Here is a 25,326-nt window from a genome sequence, read left to right as displayed (position 1 = left end):
CCAATACTTTGTTGAGGATTTTTACATCTATGTTCATCAGCAATATTGGCCTGTAATTTTTCTTCTTTGTGTTGTCTTGTCTGCCTTTGGGATCAGGGTGATGTTGGCCTCATAGAATGAGTTAGGAAGTATTCCATCTTCTTCAGTTTTTTGGAATAGTTTGAGAAAGATACATATTGAATCTTCTTTGAATGTTTGGTAGAATTCTCCTGAGAAGCCATCTGGTCCTGGACTTTTATTTTGGGGGAGGTTTTTTGATTACTCTTTCAATCGCTTTACTTGTGATCGGTCTATTCAGATTCTGTATTTCTTCTTGATTCAGTTTTGGGAGGTTGTATGAGTCTAAGAATTTATCCATTTCTTCTAGATTGTCCAAGTTGTTGGCATATAGTTTTTCATAGTATTCTCTTATAATTCTTTGTATTTCTGTGATATTCATTGTAATTTCTCCTCTTTCATTTCTAATTTTCTTTTTATTTGACCTTTCCTTTTTTCTTAGTGAATCTGGCTAAGGATTTTTTTCTTTGTCTTCTCAAAGAACCAGCTCTTAGTTTCATTGATCCTTTCTATTGTTCTTTTGGTTTCTATTTCACTTATTTCTGCTCTAAATTTTATTATTTCCCTCCTTCTGCTGACTTTGGGCTCTGTTTGTTCTTTTTCTTGTTCTCTTAGGTGTAGTTTAAGATTACTTATTTGAGATTTTTCTTGTTTGTTACAGTGGGCCTGTATTGCTATGAATTTCCCTCTTAGGACTGCTTTTCCTACATCTCATGTGAGATGGTATGGTGTATTTTCATTTTCATTTGTTTCCAGATTATTTTGATTTTTCCTTTAATTTCTTCATTGATCTGTTGGTTGTTCAGTAGCATGTTGTATAGTCTCCACATGTTTGTGAGTTTCCCAGCTTTTTTCTTGTAGTTAATTTCTAGTTTCATAGCATTAGGGTCGGAAAAGATGCTTAACATGATTTCAGTCTTCTTAAATTTATTGAGGCTTGCCTTGTTTCCCAACATATGATGTGTCTTTGAGAATGTTCCGTGTGCACTTGAGAAGAATGTGTATTCTGCTGTTTTTTGGATGGAGCGTTCTGCACATATATCTGTTAAGTCCATCTGGTCTAGTTTTTCATTTAATGCCACTATTTCCTTGTTGTCTTTCTGTCTGGATGATCTATCCATTGATGTAAGTGGGGTGTTGAGGTCACCTACTATTACTGTGTTGCTGTTAATTTCTCCGTTTAGGTCTGTCAACAGTTTCTTTATGTATTTTGGTGCTCCTGTGTCAGGTGCATATATATTTATAAGTGTTACGTCCTCTTGGTGGAGTGTCCCCTTTATCATTATATATTGCCCCTTGTTGTCTCTCATTGCCTTTTTTGTCTTGAAGTCTACTTTGTCTGATATAAGTATGGCAACACCTGCTTTCTTTTGCTTGTCATTAGCTTGGAGTATTGTCTTCCATACCTTCACTCTGAGTCTGTCTTTAGAGCTGAGATGTATTTCCTGGAGGCAGCATATTGTTGGGTCTTGTTTTTTAATCCATCAAGCCACTCTGCCTTTGATTGGAGAATTCAGTCGATTTACATTTAGAGTAATTATTGACATATGAGGGCTTAATGCTGCCATTTTATCTATTGTTTTTGATTCTGTATTTCCCTTGTTTCTCGCCCTGTGTACTTCTGACTGCTAATTCACTTTGGTGATTCTCTATCTCAGTTTTCTATTTATTTGTCATTTGTGTCTCTGTTCTGATTTTTGTTTAGTGGTTACCATGAGGCGTGTATAAAATATCTCGTAGATGATAGTCCATTTTCTGAGAGCCTCTTATCTCCTTAGTCTTAAGCAGGTTTCATCCCTTTCTTCTTCCCCATCTAAGTTATTGTTGTGACAACTTACTCTGTTTTGTGCTGTGTGTTTGTGATTAAAATGAAGTGATTATGGTTGTTTTTGATGCTTTCCTTCCCTTTATCTTTAATGTTATAATTAAGTGTTTGCTAATCTGTTCTGATAGACAGCTGCAATTTCCTGGTTTTGTCTGTCTATTTATCTCCTTGCTCAAGGCTTTGTAAACCCTTTCTTTTTCTTTTTCAGGTATGATGGCCTTCTTGATTATTTCTTGGAGGGGGTCTTGTGGCGGTGAACTCCATCAGCTTTTGTTTATCTCTGAAAGTGTTTATTTCTCATAGTATCTGAAGGATAGTTTCACTGGATAGAGTATCCTGGACTGAAAGTTTTTGTCTTTCAGTATTTTGAATATATCATTCCACTCTCTCCTAGCCTGTAAGGTTTCTGCTGAGAAAGCTGCTGAAAGCCTGATGGGCTTCCTTTGTAGTTTATTTTCTTCTGCCTTGCTGCCCTTAATGGTTTTTTCTTTGTTATTGACTTTTGCCAGTTTTACTAATATAGGCCTTGGACAAGGTCTTTTTGCATTGATGTAGTTAGGAGTTCTATTAGCTTCATTTACGTGTAATTCCAGGTACTTTGCCAGGTTTGGGAAGTTCTCAGCTATTACTTCTTTGAAGAAGCTCCCTGCTCCTTTCTCCCTCCCTTCTCACTTTGGGATACCTATAATCCTTATGTTGCATTTCCTAATTGCATTGGATGTGTCTCAGAGAATTTCTTCATTTCTTTTTAGTCTTAATCCTTTCTCCTCCTCCACCTGAAGGGTTTCTATATTTCTGTCCTCTAGATTGCTAATTCTCTCCTCCATAATATCAGGTCTGTTCTTTAAGGATTCCAGATTTTTTTTTTATTCCATTCATTGTGTTCTTCATCTCCAACATTTCTGATTGTTTGTTTTGTTTTGTTTCTGGTGAGGAAGATTGGCCCCGAGCTAACATCTCTGCTCATCTTCCTCTGTTTTGTATGTGGCATGCTGCTTCAGCGTGGCTTGGCGAGTGGTGTAGGTCAACACCCACTATCTGAACCGATGAACCCTGGTCCACCAAAGTGGAGCACGTGAACTTAACCACTATGCCATGGAGCCAGCTCGATTGTTTTTTTTTTTAAATAGTTTCAACCTCTTTTGTGAAGAATTCCCTCTGCTCATTAATTTTATTCCTGAGTTCATTGATCTTGTTGAGTTTTTTTATGGTAACTCGTTTGAATTCTCTGTCATTTAGATTGTTCATTCTGTCACTTCAGGATTGGTTTCTGGATACTTGTCATTTTCCTTCTGGTCTGGAGTGTTAATATGTTTGTTCATGCTGTTTGATGGGGTGGAGTTTTGCTGTCACATAGTGGTATTATCTGGTCATAGATTCCACTTACCACCACTGGGGTGGGGAGCAGGAGATGTGTTTTCTGAGCCCACTATGATCCCTGGCATTTGTGCCTGTCTGTTGAAAGTGGTGCCAATAGAGCTCTCTGCGTCTGGCCACTGCTGCTTCAAACACACAGGCACTGGTGCTCTGGTGGGGATCCCCTGCGCTGGTTGACCAGCTGAGCTGGTGTGCCAGATGGGATGGGGGAGGGGTGCGCCTTCTTTGCTGCCCACTCTCCCGCTGTACACTCACTGTGTGCTGGCCTGGGCTGCTCGACTTGTGACGGTGCTCCCACGGTGGCTTAGCTACCTCAGTGTGGAGCATTCCCGTGGGCTGGAAAGGAACTTCAAGAGTGAAAGCATTTCTTCAGAGGACTGCCTTTTTCCCCTTCTCCTCTCAGAGTTGTGTTTCAGCCACTGTGCAAGGTCCAGCACCCTAGATCATTGCCACTGAGGAGGGGGAGGAAATCTGCTTACCTCCTTCCACGGCCTCCCTGGGGGCGTCCAGCACCCCCACCTTCAGACATATGGCTGTGTGAATTTCTCAGACGTCTGTTGTGTTGTGTGGATGTCCTCTGTTGGTTAACACATGTCTTTTTTGTTGTATCTTAGAGGTGTATGCCTAGGGGAACAGCTCTGTCTGCCATGATGCAGACCTCATGCTGTCTTATATTTTTTGAGTCTTCCAAAGACGTAGGTTTATGATACAGAGGTGTGCATTTTTAGGGATTAATAAGTTCTCAGTATTTCTACTGGGCTGTTACTAGCTGTCTTCACTTATGCCTGCTATAATTACTGTAACATCGTATCATCCAATAAATTATTGATTGGAAATCCTGAAGCTTTCCTTGTACCTACATGCAAATACAACAAGAAGTAAGTACACTTTGTTGGGTTGTTTTGCAGTAATATTAAGAAATTTCTCAAAAGCTTTTCTAAATTTTATCTGAAACTTATTTTAGATTTTAATGATATATTTTAATATAAAAGAACATTTATAATATATTTTTCTTATTTAAGTATGGCTCATTGACTTAAAAAGGGAGAAGACTTGCTTTCTCAATCCACAGCAGCACCACCAAGTCTAAAGATGCTAAAAAGAAGACACAGACATATCAGAGAGTTCTCTGACTCATGGAAAGAGGATCTACTCCCGAGAAACTGGGTGAAACTGTAAATATGAAACAAAAATAGGACAAATGCTGTCTTTCCGTTGACTTTCTAGATGTTCAAACCTTGCCATTTTGTGTCTGTGGATAGAATGTTTTTGCATACTATTATGGTGCCTCTTAAATTGCAGCAGCATTTTGAGAGCAACCATTCAGTTTTAAAGGTAAAAGAATTGAATGTTTTAAATGTACACGTGATGAGCTCTTTCAAAGCCAAACATTAAAAAGCCCCTGAAGCGTCTTACAGAGACGTTAATGTTGTGAAGGTCAGAGAAGTGCACTTGTGAGCTGGGAGATGAAAAAGCCTTGGGCTGTTGACATTGCTGAGTGTCTGCTGGATGGAAGTCGGCGAGAGAAGTCCCAGCTCTGCCTCCATATGTCTGATAGAGGAGCTCACAGGATTAAAGCTGTGGCTGCTGGCATGCAGTGGGGTGGGTATCTCTACTGCTGAGCTGCACTTTTGCCTTACGAGTGGATGTCTCTGCGGATGGGACTAGACTTGCTGCTTTGCTTGAATTTATCTGTTATCAATCCCAACTTACCACCAAAGAAGATATTCTTTTGCCTGAGTGCTTGGCAATAAGCACAGATGGTGCTGAAACTGTCAGTGTGGAGCTCCTCTTTTGAATCTCATGGTTTGTTCTGGAACAGATGTGTTGACACATGCACTGAGGGTCCAGAAACAGTGGTGGGTAAAACTGCCTTTGCCAGATCATGAATCCAGGCTGTGGCACCAAGTAATGCTAGAAGACCTGGGTTCTTCACAGCCACATGCTCACAGGGAAAAAAGAAAAGAAGCCGGTCTCACTTATGAGTAGTCATTAAAAATCATTGATTTATTTATATTCTGTATAATGAAATGGGAAGTATGCGTAAAGCACATCTGCTGCCAACCCAGGGGTGACACTTATCTCAAGAAAAGCACTTGTGTGGGGCCGGCCTAGTGGCACAGTGGCTAAGTGTGCACGTTCCGCTTTGGGGGTCCGGGGTTCGTCAGATCGGATCCCGGGTGCGGACGTGGCACTGCTTGGCAAGCCATGCTGTGGTAGGCATCCCACATATAAAGTGGAGGAAGATGGGCACAGATGTTAGCTCAGGGCCAGTCTTCCTCAGCAAAAAGAAGAGGAGTGGCAGCAGATGTTAGCTCAGTGCTAATCTTCCTCAAGAACAAAAAAGAAAGAAAAAAAAAGCACTTGTGTGATGGTTTGCATTGGGAGCAAAACCAGCTGCTCTTTTCATAGAATACCACTTTCACTGGAAAGTTTGATTGACAAACTATGGTCATTCGGACTTGGCTATTTTGCAGACATTTTTCTGGAAAAGGAATGGAATGAACGTGTCACATCAAGGAAAGCAACTGCTAGTATTTGTTACCAATAATAAAATCAAAACCTCAAATGAAAATTAGAATTTTGGGAAACTTTATCACTGTGAGCTTGACATCTTCCCAATACCTAAAGACTGTTTAGTATTTTATTTTTTAAAGATTTTATTTTTCCTTTTTCTCCCCAAAGCTCCCCGGTACATAGTTGTGTATTTTCAGTTGTGGGTCCTTCTAGTTGTGGCATGTGGGAAGCTGCCTCAACATGGCCCATGTCCATGCCCAGGATCCGAACTGGCAAAAACCCTGGGCCGCTGAAGCAGACTGCACGAGCTCAACCACTCGGCCAGAGGGCTGGCATCTCTAAAGACTTTTTTGAGGAGATAGGTAGTGATATTAATGAATCGATTTGTTGATATTGTACAATGAAATTTTTCATTGTTTGGAAATTCTCCATGATTCAGCAAGCCACTGTTTTCCAGATGACTAGTGTATGATGCTGTAAAATCATCCCAGGGTGGAGGATCTCTTCAAAGCACAGGGTGGACTGATGGATTCTAATGTTATACAGCATGAAAAATTCATTGTTGGGGATTCGGCTTCCACGTGGCAGCTAACTTTAAGAAACTACACTTGTCGGGTTTTGGTGTAGTATCGAAGAAGAATGCCCACAAATATCTGAAAAGGCTATGAACATATTCCTCCGTCTTCCAGCTGCTTATCTGACTGAGGCTGATTTCTTTGTGTACTTCATCCCAGTCAACACATCACAGTAGAGTGAAGGCAGAGGCAGACATGAGAATCAGCTCTCTTGTATGAAACCAAATAGTAAAGAGATTTGGAAAATGTATAGCAGTGTCATGTTTCTTGTTAATTTTCTTTGGGAAAAAAGTTATTTTTTAAATAAAATTGTTATTTATATTAGTATGTAACAGGTTTATTTTTTAATGAATTAAATAAATGTTTGAGAATGTCTGTTTTAACTTCTCATACATAACTATTGATGGATGTAACCCAAATAAAGAAAGCTCTTTGGTGTCTTCTCTAAAGTTTAAGAGTGTAAAGGGGTACCTAGACGTGAAGGTTTGAGAGCTGGCTTTTAGAACAAACCAGCATGGCCGCTTGGTCCTCCCTTGCTTGCCCAGAAGCCAAGTGTGGAGAGCCCTTCTAAAGCGGTCAGAAGTGCTACATCGGGGCTCTGGCAGCCTCACTGGGTTCTCCTGGAGGTTGCTGTGCCCTGAAATGGTCCAAGCTTGCTGGTGGCTTCAGGCTTGCATCCTTGAATATAATTTGAGGTCTGGGTAGGGTGAGTTAGGCAGAAGAGAGAACTCTGGCTTTGGAATCAGGAAAAAGGGGGATTTTACACTTTCACCCCTTGTGAAATGATTGTAGGCCAGTCATGAGGCCCCTATTTTGACATCCATAGAGAGATGATGATAAATGTCACCTGTATGGGGTGAGCCAGAATGCTTTTTGTGAAAGTGAGGCTGTGATAAAGTCCCATCTACGTGCTCAGAGGTAGGTGTGTCTGACTTAGGTCTGGTTTTGGCTCTTAATCTGCAGACAGCATCTGGCATCTACCACCTGCCCAAGAGAAAAAGGTGCCTTTGCTGGGGGGAGGGGTGTTTTCTTCAGGGGAGTGGGAATTGACTTTTTGAAGTAAAACGTCAAAATAATACCTGTAAGTACTTAAAGTTTTCAAAGTAGATAAATATCTAGTAGCCTGTTGTAAGCTAATTGGTTAATTAACTGAATGAATGGACTGTGGTGGTTATGCTAATAATGGAGCTTCTGACCATCTCTGTCCACACCCTTGGAGTCCTGCCTGTGTGCCAGGAGACCATGGGAAAAGTGGGGTTCAGTTTCATTTCTTCATGTAGGGCCATTGAGGATTTTTTGGGTCACTTAATTCCTCTTTGGGGAATTTCCAGTTTGTATCCGTTGCTCAGTTTTCTGTTGTTTTTTTTTGTTTTTTGTTTTTTTTTAGGAAGATTAGCCCTGAGCTAACATCTGCTGCCAATCCTCCTCTTTTTGCTGAGGAAGGCTGGCCCTGAGTTAACATCTGTACCCATCTTCCTCTACTTTGTATGTGGGACGCCTACCACAGCATGGTATGCCAAGCAGTGCCATGTCCACACCCGGGATCTGAACTGGCGATCCCTGGGCCACCAAAGTGGAACATGTGCATTTAACCACTGCACCACCGGGCCGGCCCCTCTGTTGAGGTTTTAAGTCTTTTGTGTCACTTTGTCTATGCTCTGTGGAGTACAGATGTTGACTCTTTGTGGGTTGTATTTGCTGAAACTCTTTTTTGGCCTGTTTTCTTGTTAATTTTGGTTATTTTTGTAGTTAGAGGTTCTGTTTGTTCTCATGTAGTCATGTCTGTTAGTCTGTATTTAGTGACTTGTTTTGTTTTCAGTTTAGAAAGTAACCCCTCCCACCCAGGCAAATATCCCCTTCTCTTTTTGTTCGAGTTCTTCTCTTGTTTGATTTAATGTTTTACACTGTCTCTCATGTTAATCCACCTGAAGCTGCAGAGACACTATGAGGCCTTTCCTTCCTTGCCTGTCTGGCAGGCTGCTCTGGCAATCTAGTGCCATCAGCCTGGTGCCCAGCAGCCTGGCTAACTGAAGAGTTGGTGGTGAGATCTTTCACCAGCCTGGGCTTAAATTGGACCCCCCGCCCCCACCATACCCCCCATGTAATTTAATTAAAGTTGTCTTCTTATTGACTTGGGAGTCATCACTACACATTGAATACTCACTTAATAGGGCCTGTTTGTTAGGAGAAGCTTTGTGTTTGGCTCCACTGTTTTATCCGTCTATTTCTGTGCCACAGTAGATCCTCATTATATTTTCTTTTCAAAAATTTCCTTAATTTTTTTCTCTTTGTTTCAAGTCTTGTTTTTGTTTGTTTGTTTGGTTTTAAAATACCTCTGAGAGTGAGGCTGGCCCAGTCATGTAGTGGTCAAGTTCTCGCACTCCACTTTGGCAGCCTGGGGTTTACAGGTTCAGATTCCAGGAATGGACCTACATACCACTCATCAGGCCATGCTGTGGCGGTGTCCCACATACAGAGTAGAGGAAGATTGGCACAGATGCTATCTCAGGGACCATCTTTCTCAAGCAAAAAGAGAAAAGTTGGCAACAGATATTAGCTCAGGGCCAATCTTCCTCACCAAAAAATAAAAAAATAAAATATAAAATACCTCTGAGAGCAAAGTATTGCCCCTTTCCTCATATAGGTCACAGCACTTTTTTTGTTATAATTCTCCTTAGTTGGTTTCAAAATCCACATGAGCCTGCATTAGTTTACTCGGGGCTAGGAGTGGGCGTTGGTCTCGTTGGGTTAGGCTGGGCAGACCTTGGGGCTAGGTGAGCTGGAGTAGGGGAACATGATTCCACCAGCTTGGCCAGTCCTACATGTGCAGTAGGTCCCGCAAGGAGCCAGGGAAGCATGTGGATGTGCTCAGAAGATTACATGGTAAAATGATCACTGTTTGAGGAGACAGCTGTCTTATGGTTTTTTGAAATCTAAAACATTCTGTTTCTACAGCAGAACCTCAGATTAGAAATTTCAGTAAGATCAGACAGAGCATAAGCCAGTAACTGTTAGCTTTCACCAAAAGAGACAACCTGTAGACATTAAAACAGCCTCTTTTAAACTCCTAGTAAGCAAAGTGGAGTATACTTGCTAACAATGTGTATCAAACCAAAACCTGTATTTGAAGCTTTCTCTTCCAAATTCCTGCTATATTTGAATAAAAGTACTTTATTACTATGGTAGAAACGCCAGATAAGATGTTCTTAAACCAAGTCCCACTTGGGTCTTTTAGGGACTTGTAATTCTGGGCTGCTCAGTTGTTTCTGAGCACTGAACTGGGGCTCCCAGCTTGGGGAGGTAACTTAGGAGCGGCAGTCTGCGTCCTGGGGTTGACTCCCAGCAGCCTCCACCCTTTTGGTGAGATTTTGCGTCTTGCCCCAGCTTTGTTTAAAGTAACAAGGACGTGTGTTACGGGCTCAGGTCTGCAGCACCATCTCCCCTCTGCATTTTCTTTGTTGTGTGAACACTGCCAACCGAGAGGTGATGGCAGGCGCTATTTCTGGTGTCTGTATACCCTGGTCCAAATACAGATGGCAAATTCTATAGAGCAGTGGGTGCTTGCATACCAAGTTAGATTTGGAGTTTCCTTGTGGTACTGAAGTGGGTGTGGATCTGTGAAGGGAGAGGCTTGATTCAAACAAAGTTCACAAATGCCGTCAGGAACTTTGTTCTGAAGGGAGGAGTTTGGAGAATTTCTGTCACTGACTCTCATGTGCGTGTCTCATTCTTGTTTTCTTCTTTTTATAGGCATCAGTTTGTAGAAAATAATTTAATACTAAAAATGGGTCCAGTAGATAAGCGAAAGGTAAGTCAGATTCCTGCTGCTCCCTCCTGTGCGTCGGGTCTGCATCTCCGTCCCGGTTCTGACTCAGGATCAGGGCTTCCTGGGCTCCTGCTATAACTTGTTGCACATAGCATCCTTCATCTTGTTCCCTTTTAGAGATCATCTCTAGATTTTATAGTTAAGGAAGATTTCAGCCGTTCAGGGGAACCTGATTGTAACCACACGGTTAGGCCGTGGCCAAATAGAAATACAGCCTCTCACTTTTGACTCGGGAGCCATGTTCTCATGTCTCCATGAGGTTGGGTTCACCCATGTCAAGGTTTCTGTCCAGTCGCGGAGGCTGTGTCTGATATCCCAGCAAGTCATCTATTCATCAGAATTGTTCTGGAAATTACTTACTATGTTATATGGATTAAGTGGATTGTGTCAAAAACTGGACTCTGCAAATGTTCTCCGTCTGTTGATGTGGGCCTTTCTAAGCTCAGGCTCCTGGTCTCCATTCCTGGCCATGCTCAGCCTCACCCACAGTGCATGCTCAGCGAGTGAGCGCCTCCGTGACGGAGGAGCAGAGGGCACGAGATGCGGGGGGGCCTGACTGTGTGGCAGGCCTGTGGGAGTTGCTCAGCGGCAGGGACTTGTGCTGGTGTGCAGGCCTCAGGTTTGCTGCCGAGCACTGCTGCTGCCTCCGTATGTGACAGCCAAAGCAGAGATGCCCCAGATGGGGTGTTAGGATTCAGTGCCCAAGGCGAGGTAGACCAGGCAGTCAGTGCTTCCTCATTCTCTGACCTGAGGAGTGGCTGGGTCCACGGGGGGATGAGGTGTGCACACCTTTGTCTGAGGTGAGTGGACAGGTGGCTGGCGGTGGTCCCTGTGCCTGAGCTAATCTGACGGTCCAGGTTCTGAGGCAGCAGGAAGTGCTGTCAGCACGCAAGACCCTTGGCAAGCAGGGTCTTTGTTTTTTTTGCATCAGGGTTTATTTGCACGACGACGACAGTTACTACTCACAGAAGGGCCACACTTATATTATGTTGATCCTGTCAACAAAGTCCTGAAAGGTGAAATTCCATGGTCACAAGAACTCCGACCAGAGGCCAAGAATTTTAAAACCTTCTTTGTCCACACGGTGAGTTTGTCCCTATGGGTTCTCCTCTGCAGGGCAGTCGGAGGCCTTTGTGCCTCCAATCAAAGCAGCAAAGTGCTGTGGCCTAAGGGGCAGCTGGCCTCCAGGTGATTGTCTCCCCCTTTCCCATGTCCCAGGGGCCCCGAGTTCACAGCTTAGTCCTGAGTTGGGACAGGAGACACCTGTGCTTGTTTTTTAGTTCAAGGGTGCCTGAAGGGATCTGTCGGTCATCACTTTGCATATTTAATCTCTGCACATATGTGGGAGGAGAAAAAGCCACGTGCTCACATGCTTCCAGAAGGTATTTGCAGTGGCTGCAGTAGGACGGCAGTTTCTTTTTATGGTTTCTCACCGACAAGTTGAGGTGCTGGTCTTGGTGGGACTCCCTTGAGAACATTAAACGGTTTCTCTCTCTGCAGCCAAACAGGACATATTACCTGATGGACCCGAGCGGGAATGCTCACAAATGGTGCAAAAAGATCCAGGAGGTGTGGAGGCACAGATACCAGAGCCACCCAGATGCCGCTGTGCAGTGACACGCCCAGAGCTGCTGCACTCGCTGCCAGGACACGTGCCCCAGCGCGGCTCGCCGCCATCGGGACGCTTCCAGACCACCTGCCAGCCATCTCAAGGGGGACGCAGACAGCGGAACCTTGCAGCTTTTTTATTTAAAAGAAAAGAAGAAAAAAATACCCAACCACACGAAGAACAAAACCAATAATGAAAAGGAATTCAGGGTCGCTTTGCTTGCTCTCTGTGCTCTGTGGAGGCTTCCCGTGCTCCCTTGCTGTGGGGACGCAGCGCCGTGCACGTCTGCCCCATTCCTGCCTGGACTAGTAGACTAGTGGACAGAGTCGAGTCACCAGCTCTCCACCACACACCCTGCTCACCTGCTGGGCCTGCTGTGGCCGAGGGGATGAGGCGTGTCTCTGGGCTCATTCTGCCCCTGTATTCTCATGGAACTGCTCACCAGGGAGATGTGTGTGCCTCTGCTGGGGGTGGCCCCCGGGCTCCATACATTGAGGGGGGTCTTGGCTTTTCTCCTTGTGCTCCTTTTCTTGTGTCCCTAGTTTATGGCCCATCCCCGTGCCCCTGTAGGCCTGTTGCTTACCTCCTTGAGTAGCTCTGGCTGTGGGATTTCTGTGGTTCTTGCTGTGTGTCTGCAAGTACTCCACATGTTGCTTCTGCCAGGCAGGCTCCAGGAGGTGAGAAGCAGAACAGGTTGTCAAGGTGAAATACGGAGCCGCTGCTGAATTTGGAGGGTGCCAGCAAAGTGTTCACATTTATCATCCTGCTGAGCAGTGTTGTCCTCCATGGCTGGAAACCAAGCGCATGTCTACAAGGAGCACTGTCAGAAGGGGGCCCAGTTGGCACCCAGTTGCTGCTGGAGGCAGGGCTCTGCCCGGTCCCATGTGAGGCCAGGCAACAGGGCAGACTGGGCCTGGTGGGCCCCTCCTGCGAGTTTATTTAAAAGGTGAATTGTGCAGGCCTCCCACTGATTGATTACCTAGGGGCTGAGAGACCCCTGGTTTCAGCAAATTGGACGGTACTCAGTCACATCCAGGTGGCACGGAGGAGTGCAGGCTCCCGGCCGTCACACATACCCTTGTGCGTGTTGTGACTGAATGTTCTTGTAACCTAACTCAGAGCATTTTTACATCTCTACAGTGAAAATCTAGAAGCCTTCTCATGTTGCCAGGGCTTTGCCTGGAAAAAAAGTGTTACTCACCTTGCAGGAGGGGCAGGAACACCACACTGAGCCGCGTGCCCCAGCCTTCTCTTCTCCAGTTTCAGGCTGGCTTCCTTTCCCTTTAGAGGCAGTGCCCTGCTGTGTCCTCACACAGTCCAGGATTCACTAGTCCTTTAATTTTTCTCTGCTGCTATTTCCCAGACAGAGAGCTCCTGTCGGTCTGGTGGGGCTCAGCCACCCCTCTCCTGCCCAGGTTGGCCCTGGAGGGCTGTCCTCGGTCCCAAGTGGGAGAGGAGCAGGCACCACCCACGAGCTGCTCACAGACATGTCTCTGTCCCTTGGGGATGAACAACTTTGCCATTTCTTTTAGACTTTCACAAAGGCACCAGCAAAAGGCTCACAAGAAGAGATTCCTCCTGACTTCTTCTCTGCTCCCCATCTCCTATCTTGAATGAATCAGCCGTCACCCTGGGTGACCAGTGGTCCAAGTTGAGAGGAAAGGTGTCTTTCTCAAACTTTAGTGATAAGAGCGGCTCTCCTTAAACTGGGGAAAAAGTTCAGATGTGGGGGATCCCATTGTGCTTGGCAGTGAGAGGGGTCTGGATGGGAGCCGAGGTGGTAGCCAAGTTTGCCAGTGCTTTCTGCTTAGGCCTTGTCCTCTGGCTCTGTGAGAGCTACACGAGGGGCCGGCCGAGGGGGAGAGTGTGTGTGTCTGTGTGTCTGTGGGGGTGCCAAGGTATTGGGGGCGTGCCTGGCCTGGGGGTGTCCCAGAGACCAGAGCGTTGCCCTGGGCATGTGGTCAGAAGTCAGGCTCCCTCTTTCCTCCTCCTTGGTTTTGAAAAGGCTTACCTGTGCTCACCTGCTTTTCACAAAGTGAGTCTCGCTCGTCCCTTTCTTTCAGGAGTTCGATTTCAGGCTTACTCCCCGTGTTTATAGTTCACCCTCCTCAGAACATCCGTGTCTGGGTGTGCAGTTTGGAAGCCACTCTTGCACAGTGTCTTCCTAGGTGTCTGGTCACAGGGAAACAAGCAGAGCTCGTATTTGGCTTTAACAAGAGCACTCAGCGGGGCTGCTCGGGGAGAGATGAATCTTGCATCGCATTCTTCCCTCTGGATAGCGCCACTACCTCCTGGGCTTAACCGACAAGCTCCATCTTAACCTGCAAAACCAGAGAATAAGGGGTTCAGGGCTGAGCTAGCAGCTGACGGAGCTGAAGTGACTGCCCTTGCCTGAGCCAGTGACAGCTGAGCCCTTCTCTGTAGGTCACCTTTCTCTGCTCACTCAGAGTCCTCCTTTTTCTTTTTTTTTTTTTTTTAGGCCCATACATACTCTTTCTTACCTGTGCTTGCTCCTGTCGACTTTAGTTTTATCCAGCTCATCCTTAGAGCCATCGTCCCAGCGTGCAGGTGCCTTACATTCTAAGATGTGGGCGTACATAGACATATGGAAATATAAATGTGGATTTATCCAAGGCGAGAAAGAAAACGCCCTGTTTAATAGATCCAGGTGCCATGTGTCTTCCTGAGAGAGGGCAAGGACAAGTGTAAAGGCCACACCAAGCCCCCGCCAAGCAGAGAGGATCACATCCCGTGTGGCCTGTCGTGGCATGGAGGGGAGGGAGCATGGTCAGGAAGGCTATGGTCTCCACCTGCACGGATAGCCCACTGTGCCTTGCCGCTCTCTGGGAACTTGAGGAAGCTGGCTTCCGTCTTTCTGTGAACCTGACCGGGGTGGTGGGCAGCTCCGTGTGGAGCACAGAGCCCCACCTTGTGATTGGCACCACAGCATGCCTGCCATTCTGAACGGTGACTCTCCAGAGGCTTGTTACAGACTTGCTTTGAGAAAGATGGGGTCATGCCGAAGCTGGTGGGAACCACACCTACTCCAGCCCCCTAGGGCTACTCTTTGGTATTTGTGGCCCAGGCCTGAAGGAATTGCAGGTGATGGTCCATGGCACAGACGCCCCCCCCCCCAACACACCCCCCCATGGCAGGGTGCCAGCACAGGGGGCTCCAGGTGACTCTGTACTTTCTTAAAACATTTGTTTTGTGAAAAAATCAACTGCAGGCTCACCACCCAGAAAAGACCCCTGTGAACATTTTGGTGTATAGCCTGCCCCCCGCCCCCCTTCACAAACAGTGGTTTCCTTTTTAAACTAAATTGGGAACATACAACATACACCATTTTGCATCTAGCTTTTTTCACTTAACATTTTATCTTAAGCATTTCCCCATGTCATGAACAATGATTCAAAAACATTGTTTTTAATTATTGTAGTTTAATGGCTATACATTTTATCATAATTTATCTGACCATTTCCCTGTTGTAAAACATTTAGATGGTTTCTGATTTTTCACTATTTAAATAATGCTGCAATGAATATCCTTATAAATCTTTGATTTTTGACTCTGATCCCCCCTGCCCCCGGTTTCTAGAAGTGGTATTTTTGGGTCAAAGAGTTTGTTAGTTTTAAAGGTGGTATTAATCTCTCTTCCTCTGTCTTGATCTGATGCTTAGATGCTCAGAGTTCTAGTACAGAACTTCCTTATTTGTGTCCTACAGATTCTGAACAAATCTACTTCCGGTAAGCTGTGTGTTCCAAAGAATGTTTGAATAAGACTGGTCTTTTTTTTTTTTTAATGCTAAAATGATGTCATTACCGCAGTTCCTTTGTGACAGATTTTTCCAAAAGCCAATTTATTTTCATTGAAAGGATCTGGTTATGCTTGCATGTTAGTTACCTTCCCATCCCTGCTGCTGTGGCTTTCAAGTGCTTGGTAGTATTTTCAGAATCTTGTACTTTGTGTCCACAATGGTACTGAATTTGCATCTGCACAGTCAGCAGAGATAAAAAGTGTTGAACTGACCTTGCCACATGCTTTTTGGATGATTTGTAGTTAAGTTCATAGACTCAGAAAGTACATTGGGCTATTTGGAATCAGTAAAAGATCAAAGGCTGTACTTGAAAAAGAAACCACGTAGACAATTGGGTTTCAGAGAAATGTTATTTGTCCCCATGCTCTTCAAGTCGTGGGACTCTGTCAGAGTGTCTGAGCGGTTTGGTAGAGCCAATAGCCAGGCTTTTTCACTAGAATGTGACTGTCCTGTGGCCAGGCTTTTTCATACAGTCTGCCTGTCCTGTGGCCAGGTTTCTCACTGCGGAGTGTGCCCTGGCTGCTGTGGGTTTAAGGGCTTCTCCCCTCTTCTCGCCCACAGGGTTGCAGGTTGCCTAGTTGTCTTCCAGTCCAGACCATCCAAATTTGGTTTCATTCTTAATTTCTCCACTTTAGTTTGGGGTCCATTGATTCTGAGGGGAAACATGCATGAGAGATTTTCCTTCGTGCCATGCTCAGTGCCACTTGACTCTGCCAGAGATATGGCTGAATTGTGCAGAATTAGGTCTCCTGCCTTCCTCTGATACCCGAGCCCCTCTCCCTGGCAGGTCTACAGACTGCGGGGTGCTCACTGCCCAGACGCAGAGGCTGCAGCCGCTGGGAGGGTGTGGTGAAGGTACTATTCTTGGAGAGTTTGCCATATACCTGTTTTTCCACATTGCTTCTTTTCATATCCAAACCTAACATGAACTGATGGCGACTCAAGTGGATGTGGCCCTTGGCTTTTAGGCAGCCTACATGGCAAGTACCTTAAATCAGGGCAGGAGGCAATCCCAGAGCCTCTGAGGGGCACAGGCTGCCTGTGGAAAACTGGTCTGGGGAGGAAGCTGTTCCAGCAAAGGGCAGTTTTGTCTGTAGCTCAGACAGCTGTGGTGGACAACTGAATGACCTGAATTTTCCCCGTAACTCATTTCTTCAGTATGAGGAAACACCAAACTTTGTGTACAGAGAACTTTTTACAAAAGGCAAACCTTTTTTTAGCTGTGTAATCCACCCTGGTCTAACCCGTCTGGCTGAAGAATAGGGGCCATTTTGCTGGTGAAAAGTCTCTATCGTGATCATAAGTTTGATTGGACGTTGGCAAATTAAATCCTTGCAGTATTTAGAGCTGCTGTAGCTGTTCCTTAACAACAAAATAGGATGAGTCAATAAATAGTATGTTAGCTGTCTTTCAGGTTGGTGGCAGTCAGTTAGAACATGTGTAATATTCTCTACCTGGTCTGTAGCTGTAACTGTGATGTACAGGCAAAGCAAAAATTTAAAAAACTTATGAAAACAAATAATGCAATGATATTAGAATATACACTTTTGTATTTTTATTCTTATATAAGGTTATTTGCTGGCTATTGTTGGCCTCTAGTTCAGTCTGTGTTATTTAAAATCTAATATATGAATTATTTGGATTGAATTCATGTTCGGGGCCACGTTGTTGTATGTATTGATGTACAGCCTTGAATGTGAATAATTATTGTAAACTATATTTTACAACTTTTTTTCTGGCTTTATTATATAAATTTTCTATTTGGTCAATGATTTAATCATATAATTTAATGAATCTGTTTATTCTCTTTTTTTCAAATATTTGTGCTTTAGATGTAGTTACCGGATGATGAATTTTCCACGTATGCTCGGTAGTCTTATAATAAAAAAAGCATGTAGAGTGTAGACACTCGCTAGTCGCTCTTCCTTTCGCCGGGGGCGCGGGTCGGGCATGGTCGAGACTTGGATTCAGGGCCGGGAACCCGGCGTCCGCGCACCGCACGCGCAGGGCGGAGGCCGGCGAGCTCCTTTCGAGCCTGTCGCCGGGCGCCGCGCTGTCCGCCCGCGTCGGCACTCCCAGACCACGCCGCGCCGGGTCCCGACCGGAAGGGGGCATGGCCGGCCGCTTTTCCGGACCGGAACTTCCGCCTCTCGCGTGACGCCCGCCCGTGGGCGGGACAGAGCGCGAAGGACTGTATTAAAGGCCGGACGCTTCCGGTGGAGGGGCGCTGTGGCGGGGCTTGCTGGGATCATGGCGGAGAACCACTGCGAGCTGGTGCCGCCGGCCCCGGGCGGCCTCGGGGCGGGGCTGGGGGGCGGCCTATGCCGCCGCTGCAGCGCGGGGCTCGGCGCCCTGGCCCAGCGGCCCGGCAGCGTGTCCAAGTGGGTCCGGCTCAACGTCGGGGGCACCTACTTCCTCACCACCCGGCAGACGCTGTGCCGGGACCCGAAATCCTTCCTGTACCGTTTGTGCCAGGCCGACCCCGACCTGGACTCGGACAAGGTGAGGGCCGTGCGGGCCAGCCGCAACCTCTGTCCGCGCCAGGAGACCGCCCTGCCCGGGCTCCGAGCGCGGCGCTCCCTGCCACAGCTCGACCCGAGCCCCCGACTCCCTGCCCGGGCCGGGAAGGAGGGGATGGCGCCCTGGCGCCCGCCGCCCTCGAGGATACCCGGCCACCCCACCTCGAGGCTTCTCTTTCTCTCTCTCTTTGCTCTTCGGCGGAGGAGGTTTCCCCGAGCCCGGACTTTGCTGTGGGTCTACTTTCTTCTCCTCCCTAGGTTCTTTGGCCTCTGGTGTTGCACACCTTCTCTCCCCGCCGGTGCCCCATTGGCTCCAGAGTCGGAGAACCCTGGCACTCTTCTCGTCTTTTCGCTTTCCGGACGGTTGAGTTACCGTTGATGTGGGGGGTTTCACGGGTGACCTGCCTTTGCCAGTGACTTGCGTTTAGACAGTTGGCACTCCGTCGTTTTCAGCCACAACACGCACCCACTCCGCGCTCTCAGAGGGTGCCGTCCGTAGAATGATTGTTCAAAGGGAATGTTGCTCATATTAAGGGGTGGCTTAGCGGTGTCAAGGAAGGGCCATGTAGGAAATCTTTTTCAATCCCCTTTCTGATTTGCCTAGTTTTCCTACTGCCCTGGCAAAAGGATAGGAATTTCTAGGTTAGTTTGCCCCTTGTCTTTCGTCAAGTTTAAAGCTCACACTGTTGTACGGATGGGAATAGAGACTATTTTGGTCGTTACCTTTACTTTACAAGACTTGCATCACTGAGGAGTATCATCTTGGGAGCTAAATGGGATTGAAACTCAGGAAAGGCTCTGTTGGAAGAAGTGTTATTGCCTGTATTTGTCCGAGGCAGTTCACAAGCCTTGTTTTACCTTCCCTGGGTCTTTCAGTTGAGCCTACATAATTGCACTTGGCCTTTTGCCTTGCCAGCCCACCATTTGCCACGTGTAAGGCTTCCCAGAAAGATCCTCATCTCTCTTCAAGTTTGAGAACCCTGATGGAGACCATCCTAAGTGTGGCACTGGCCTTATGATCAGGAAATGAGAACTTTTGAGTTACCACAAAACCACCCATCGTGGGTAGAAATCACAGTTTGAGATGCTGGTGCTCCGGTCCCCCCCGCCCCCCGCCCCCAGCCCTCAGCCATTTCCATTGCTCATTTGAGCAAGCTTTCCACTGTTAGAGAATTGACCTCTCAGAAAATGACAGTCCTCTCCAGGATAGAAATAGGCTTTTGTCAGCTCTGATTTTCCTTTTCCAACGTGGGTCTATGTTTCACTGTTTTGTTTTTCTTTTTAAACAGAGTCCTAATGGTTATTCAGTTTTATTTCTACTCAAGTGTTCTTCTTTTGTATATTGAGTCTGATTTTAACTTGTTCTTGTCCGTTGGGTTGTTTTCAGGCAATGTGTGTCTATTCAGCAGTGAGACAATTGATTCCGAGCTGATCAACTATGTCTTGCACAGTTAAGTTGATTCATCTCTTTATTTTACTGTCTCAGGACTACCAAAAAAATTATGCTTTACTGTAATAGGAGTCCTTTAGGAGAGAGTGATTAATCTATCTGAATATATCTACGTTGTAGCTGCCTTTTTCATCAGCATCCACTTCAATACATTTGATTTCCAGATTGTAAAACCGACATTTAGAACCTGAAGGTAATGCAGCAGATATGGTTTCTGTCTCATAAAATAGTTGATAGTAAATAAGGGTTAGTTTTAGTCACAGAGAATGTGATTTTGCCAGAAAGAGTGATGCTCATTTGCGTTAGTCGTGTTAGTAGTGTTTACTTCAAATGAGAAAATGTGTAAGATGCTCGGTCTTCTCATTTTTTTCCCTCATTTGTTCTTTTTTTTTTTTGAGGAAGATTAGCCCTGAGCTAACTACTGCCAAGCCTCCTCTTTTTGCTGAGAAAGACTGGCCCTGAGCTAACATCCATGCCCCTCTTCCTCTACTTTATACGTGGGACGCCTACCACAGCATGGCTTTTTGCCACATGGTGCCATGTCCGCACCCAGGAGCCAAACTGGCGAACCGCGGGCTGCTGAGAAGTGGAACCTGCGCACTTAACCTCTGTGCCACCAGGCCGGCCCCTCCCTCCTTATTTCTGATAAAAGAATGTCCCGGAGATTCACTCCTAGATAACGAAACCCTGAGTGAAGAGTCTGAGGATGAGGATGGAGGGGAAGGGGTGTTCAGAGGAGTGGGACGCTAGTAATTACGCAGTAGAAGAGAAACAGGATGTTGATTCACATATAAAAATCTCCAAGCAGTGACCTCATAGTTAAGATTAATGAAAGCATACCTGGCAGATATTCCTAGGGCTGACCAAAAGCCCAGCCTGGTGGAAGATTTCCTGCTGGGCATTTGACTAGTGTTTATTGAGCATCTGGTCTTGCAGAAGGTGGTGCCTGGGGTTGGGTGGGGAAATTTAAGGAGGAGGACTTCCAAGAAACAGAAGACCAGGACCCTGATGGGTTTGGAGTTCACTGGGAGAGTGCCTGGAGCTTGCTCTTAAATGCAGGGTGTCTGGTTAGGAGCTCCATCAGTGAAGCCGTGTGGGAGAGGTGGAGTTACAGGATGCTTTCTGGAGGAGTGCTTTTAAGGAAGTCAACAGACTGGTTGTTAGGGAGGGTGGGGAGCTGGGCTGCCACTTGTTCCCCTTTCCCTAAGTCCTCACGTTCCCCGTCTCAGGACTGAACCTGGGACCTACTCCCACCAGGCTTCGAACTCCCAAACCCATACCCTCTTGTCTGAAGTTCTGACTCTGCGCTCCTGCCATGAAGTTCTCTTTATAGACAGCCCAAGTGTGAATTCTCACTTCCTCCTGGGGTCTCCTCCAGCGGGCTGTGTCTGCGTTATTCATGTCAGCATCTGCTCATCGGCTGTCCTGGGTCGTTTTTCTCTCCCATGTTGCTTTAGGGGCAGGCCAGGTATAATGCTCTTTCCCGGAAGTGCTTTGTAAATACTTGGTGTGTGATTCATTTGGTTATGTGTCTGTGTTCCATGGTACCTGGCTCATAGGCATTGCTGAGAACAGGTTAGAGTTGGTTTAGAGCTGAATCAGCCCCTGCTTTGGTGCAGAGGTGCTTTAGGAGTTAAAGGGAAACAGGAAGTTGCTACCACTTGGTGGTTGGAAACCACTCAGACTGAGTAGGATTTGCCTGGTTCAGTCTCTGCAGCCGAGCCAGGCCTGGAGGGAACTGCAGGTTGCTCAGCTTTTGTCCCTTGACAGGGCCCTTGTCCTGGCGTCAGGGTTGCAGATGTGGGGGCATCAGAGGGGTCTTTGAGGGGTGGGGCTTTCAGGGTGCTTCTAATGACATGTCTCTTGCACTTCTTCACCTGTGCTCACTCCGAGTGTACGTGGCATTGGCAAGCGTTTCAGGATTGGAAAGATAGTGGAAGGAATTTTACAGACAGGGTGAAGTGATGGGGCTGTGGGTGGAAGCATGATCTTTTAAGCTCCTTGGCAAGAGAAGTGGGGATTACTTAGAGTGGGAACGGCAGCTTATGTCCCGGGGGGCTAAGTTGGAGGTGAGAAGCTAACGTGCTGGATGCCTGCGACTGTCCCATGCCCGTGAGAGCACTGTGTTGGCCCGCCAGAGGCTGAGTGGTGTCCCGGGACTCTAGTCGTCTCATTTCACACCACGTTGAGGATGTGGCTCTGAGTATGTTCTTAGCCCTGACCACACAGTGTCGTTTGTTCAGGACCTGAGCGAATGGTCCCCTCTTGTGCTGGGGGCACCCTCCCCCCAAGTGCAGCAGGTGCTGGCGCTCAGTGAATGCTGCGGTCAACTCTTCACCAGGTACCTGGTTTGAAGGCCCCTCGGGTCTGAGCCAGCCCACGAGTCAGTGCCGGGAAGTCCTGAGAATGGACTTGCCTTTGGTGAGAAGAGCTTGTTGCAGGGCCTCAGACACAAGCCCAGGGCACAGATGTCCCCTGTCAGCTATCTGAGGGTGCCCGGGAGGAAATGGCTGTCAGCTGCAGGGTGTTTCCTCCTGCCGACTGACCACACATGCAGCCTTTGGTTGCCCTTGTCCAGCAGGGCAGTGACTGGTCTTGGTTTAGAGCAGCAGTCAAAAAACTGTGTTCTACCTGCCCGATTTTGCAAATAAAGTTTTATGGGCACACAGAGATGCCCACTTGCATCCGGGTTGTCTGTGGCTGTTTCCGCCTGGGGGGTGCTCATGGCTCTTTTCCAAGGGTGCTCCAGATCAGCAGTCGGAGTTCTTTAAAGGAGCTGATGCTGTTTGGCACCGAGGGAGGAGTCTGCGTGGCCAGGGTGGCAGCAGGCCACCTCGAGCACTGGTGCTCTCATCAGGCCTTAATTGGGCAGGTGCTCTGCCCAGACTGCAGAGCACTTGGAACATTTCTGTCTGGAGTTGGTGTGATGTGGGTATTGGCTGGGAGAGAGCATTTTCCGTGGCCGAGGTCTGAGACTTTGGACTCAGGCCTGACTTTGACTCCGCCCACACTTTAACCTGCTGTGTGACTTGGGGTAAGTTAATGTACCTCTTTGAGCCTTAGTCACAGAGGAGTTGTAAGAATTAAGGAAGATGATCAATGTCACACCTCCCCCACCCAGTGCCTGGTGCTCAGTCATTGCAGTAAATAGAGATGGCTCTTCATAGTCTTTATTTCACTTTTGCACTGTGTTTTTGGAAAGAATGTACAAGAATGCTCCTTTCTCCCCTCAGAACATGTTTTTGTTACTGTTTGTCTCTTGCATATGCTCATTCAGTCCCCGCATACCTCACGGTGCTGGTGAGTGGCTCTGTGTGAGGGAGCTGGGCCCCCTGGTCTCCCTTGCTTCTCCAGCTGCCTCTTCACACTCCCCCCAGAGCTCCTGACTGATCTTAGGACAGGCCCCTGAAGGCTGGCTCCCAGTTCAGGGCTTGGCTTCCTGGGCAGCACACAAGTTTCCTTGCACGAAATGTGATGCCCTGGAGCCTGGAGGACAGCGCTGCGGAGTCCAAACACCAGCCCCTGTGTGCTCGGGCTGGCTCAGGTGTCCCGGCAGCGTGCGAGTGGCGGTGTGCGCCAAGACTCCCTATCCTTCATCTGTGTTCTGGTGGGTTCTGGTTTCCTCAGCAGTTGGGCTTCCAGGGCCTCAGCCTGGTTTTGCAAGTCAGGCTTGGGTGGAGATGGTTCTGGAGGTGATGAGCTGGGCCAGCCCCTCACTGCTGACAGGTTAGTTTTTGGAGGCAGGCAGCACTGGGCGTCAGACTGTCCTTGGTGAGGAGGGCAGGGGCTGAGGGAGCAGAGGAGCTGCAGGCCTGCCCTTCGGCCCCAGCGAGAGGGAGCAGTGAACTCCGCACTGGACCTGCCAGTGGGGCTGAGTGTGGGAAGAGAGCAGAGGCCACCTGGGAGCCAGCAGGGCGGTGGCTGTGGGGACAGCTGGCGGAGAGGGCTCAGTGCCTCATAGGAGTACTGGGCTAGGCGTAAACCCCTGGTGGGACATTCTGGCTGCAGTGTCCCACCTGCCAGCACTGTGCGGCTGGCGCCCGGGGGACTGGAGACTCCAGTCTTGAGGAGGCCTTACCCCCAGGCTGGCAGAACCACCGTGGGGGTTTGCAACCAAGGACCCTGGATTGTTCCTAGGGCACTTCTGCCCCAGGCCATCATGTTTCCGTCTGCTTCCGTCTCTAGTTCTTTTGCTCATGCCAGCAGCTTTGTGTTCAGCACAACACTCACGCCACCAGGATAAGGCCTGGGACATCTGTAGGGATTCCTGTGCAGGCTCTCCACAGATGGAATGTCTCTGGGGAGGGAAGCACCTGAGACTTGTGGGCAGATGGATGGCCTCTTGCCTCGTGACATAAATGTTCATAGCAGCTGTGACCTGGACAGGTGGCTCTTGGGCCACAGGTCCACCCATGGCATCCTGCCCACCTTGTCCCTTTGCCCCAGGGTGACCTTGGTGCCTGCTTCAGTCTGTGCACAGTGCATGCAGCATCTGCTCTAAGTGGGCCCCAGTCCTGCCAAGCTGAACGGGTCCCTGTGAACCGTCTCTGCTTATTCACGGAGCTTGGTGGGCCCACCGTAGGGGAATTTGAAGCAGGTTGTTGTTTTCTTCCCCCAAAGCCCCAGCACATAGTTGTATATCCTAGTTATAAGTCCTTCTAGTTCCTCTGTATGGGGTGCTGCCACAGCATGGCTTGATGAGTGGTGCTAGGTCCACGCCCAGGATCCGAACTGGCGAACCCCAGGCTGCCGAAGCGGAGTGCAGGAACTTAACCACTACACCACTGGGTCAGCCCCTGAAGCACGTTTGTTCCAAGAGAAGTCCCAGGTGCCTCACCTGTGGGGGTCCTTTCACAAGTCCACTCCTGTTTGCTTCCTGGTGAGCCCGTTTGAGTCATGTGTGTCATTCTGTATTCCATTTCTACACTGCATTGAATAGCATCTGTCTGGGGCTGAGGATTCAGCCTGGGGGTCAGGGCCCCACAAGCCGGGTGCTGGTCAGGATCTGAGGGGGTTTGTTTCCAAGGGAGGTAGCCAGGAGCAGCGCCAAGGGTCGGAGTGACCTGGAGCACTGACACGTGCTCCCCGTGGCCTCTCCTTTTCTCCCCGTGCGTGCCGGGGGTATGTCAGCTCTCTGGGTGTACACAGGGCATCTCTTGCCGGGAAAACGAAATCAGAACTGGTGGGCGCTCCTGGGCACAGGTAGCGCAGTTGCCATGTGGGGTCCCAGCTGTTCTGCGCGCCCAGGCATCTCGGACAAGCCTCTGGTGTCTGGGCCTCCGTTTCCTCTTCTGTAATTGGCAATGTCTAGGGCCTCTTCTGTGTCAGGGATCTGACAAACTGGAAAACAAAACAGAAAAGAGGGCAGAGATGAAGGTTTTATGTGCAAATTTGAAATGGGCACTTAAAATGGATAATTTCAGCTTGAAAGCTAAGTATAGATTTTATTTCTTTCCTTTTTCTCCCCAAAGCCCCCCAGTACATAGTTGTATATTCTTCGTTGTGGGTCCTTCTAGTTGTGGCATGTGGGACGCTGCCTCAGCGTGGTTTGATGAGCAGTGCCATGTCCGCGCCCAGGATTCGAACCAACGAAACACTGGGCCGCCTGCAGCGGAGCGCGCAAACTTAACCACTCAGCCACGGGGCCAGCCCCTGAAAGCTAAGTATTTCTAATTAGGTTGATAGCAAAATGTTTGTACACAGAAAATTCTGTGCTTTTTGCATTTAGGTTTCAATAGGGAAATCAGAGAGGAT

General features: G+C 47.7%; 2 protein-coding genes across 9 annotated transcripts in view; both read left to right on the top strand.

The window, feature by feature from the left end:
* Nucleotides 1–17,507, top strand: part of PDPK1 (3-phosphoinositide dependent protein kinase 1) — an 83,949-nt gene extending 66,442 nt beyond the window's left edge. For all 6 annotated transcript variants that reach the window (XM_023616528.2, XM_070231150.1, XM_023616526.2 and 3 more), the window contains 3 exons: nt 10,102–10,159; nt 11,109–11,261; nt 11,678–17,507. In XM_023616528.2, the coding sequence (XP_023472296.2) occupies nt 10,102–10,159; nt 11,109–11,261; nt 11,678–11,794 (328 nt within the window). In that variant the 3' untranslated portion in view covers nt 11,795–17,507. The remainder of the gene's footprint in view (nt 1–10,101; nt 10,160–11,108; nt 11,262–11,677) is intronic.
* Nucleotides 17,508–17,777: 270 nt separating this feature from the next.
* The window catches only part of KCTD5 (potassium channel tetramerization domain containing 5), a 28,870-nt gene continuing 21,321 nt past the window's right edge, over nt 17,778–25,326 (top strand). The window contains exon 1 of one of the 3 annotated variants that reach the window (XM_023616535.2): nt 17,778–18,105. In XM_023616535.2, coding sequence (XP_023472303.1) covers nt 17,854–18,105 — 252 coding nt within the window. In that variant the 5' untranslated portion in view covers nt 17,778–17,853. The remainder of the gene's footprint in view (nt 18,106–25,326) is intronic. The other 2 variants (XM_014730138.3, XM_023616534.2) reach the window with 2 other exon arrangements.

Source organism: Equus caballus, chromosome 13 (genome assembly GCF_041296265.1).
Source record: "Equus caballus isolate H_3958 breed thoroughbred chromosome 13, TB-T2T, whole genome shotgun sequence".
NCBI lineage: Eukaryota > Metazoa > Chordata > Mammalia > Perissodactyla > Equidae > Equus > Equus caballus.
Note: the sequence above shows the minus strand (reverse complement) of the source record. Positions and strands in the feature narration are given on the sequence as shown.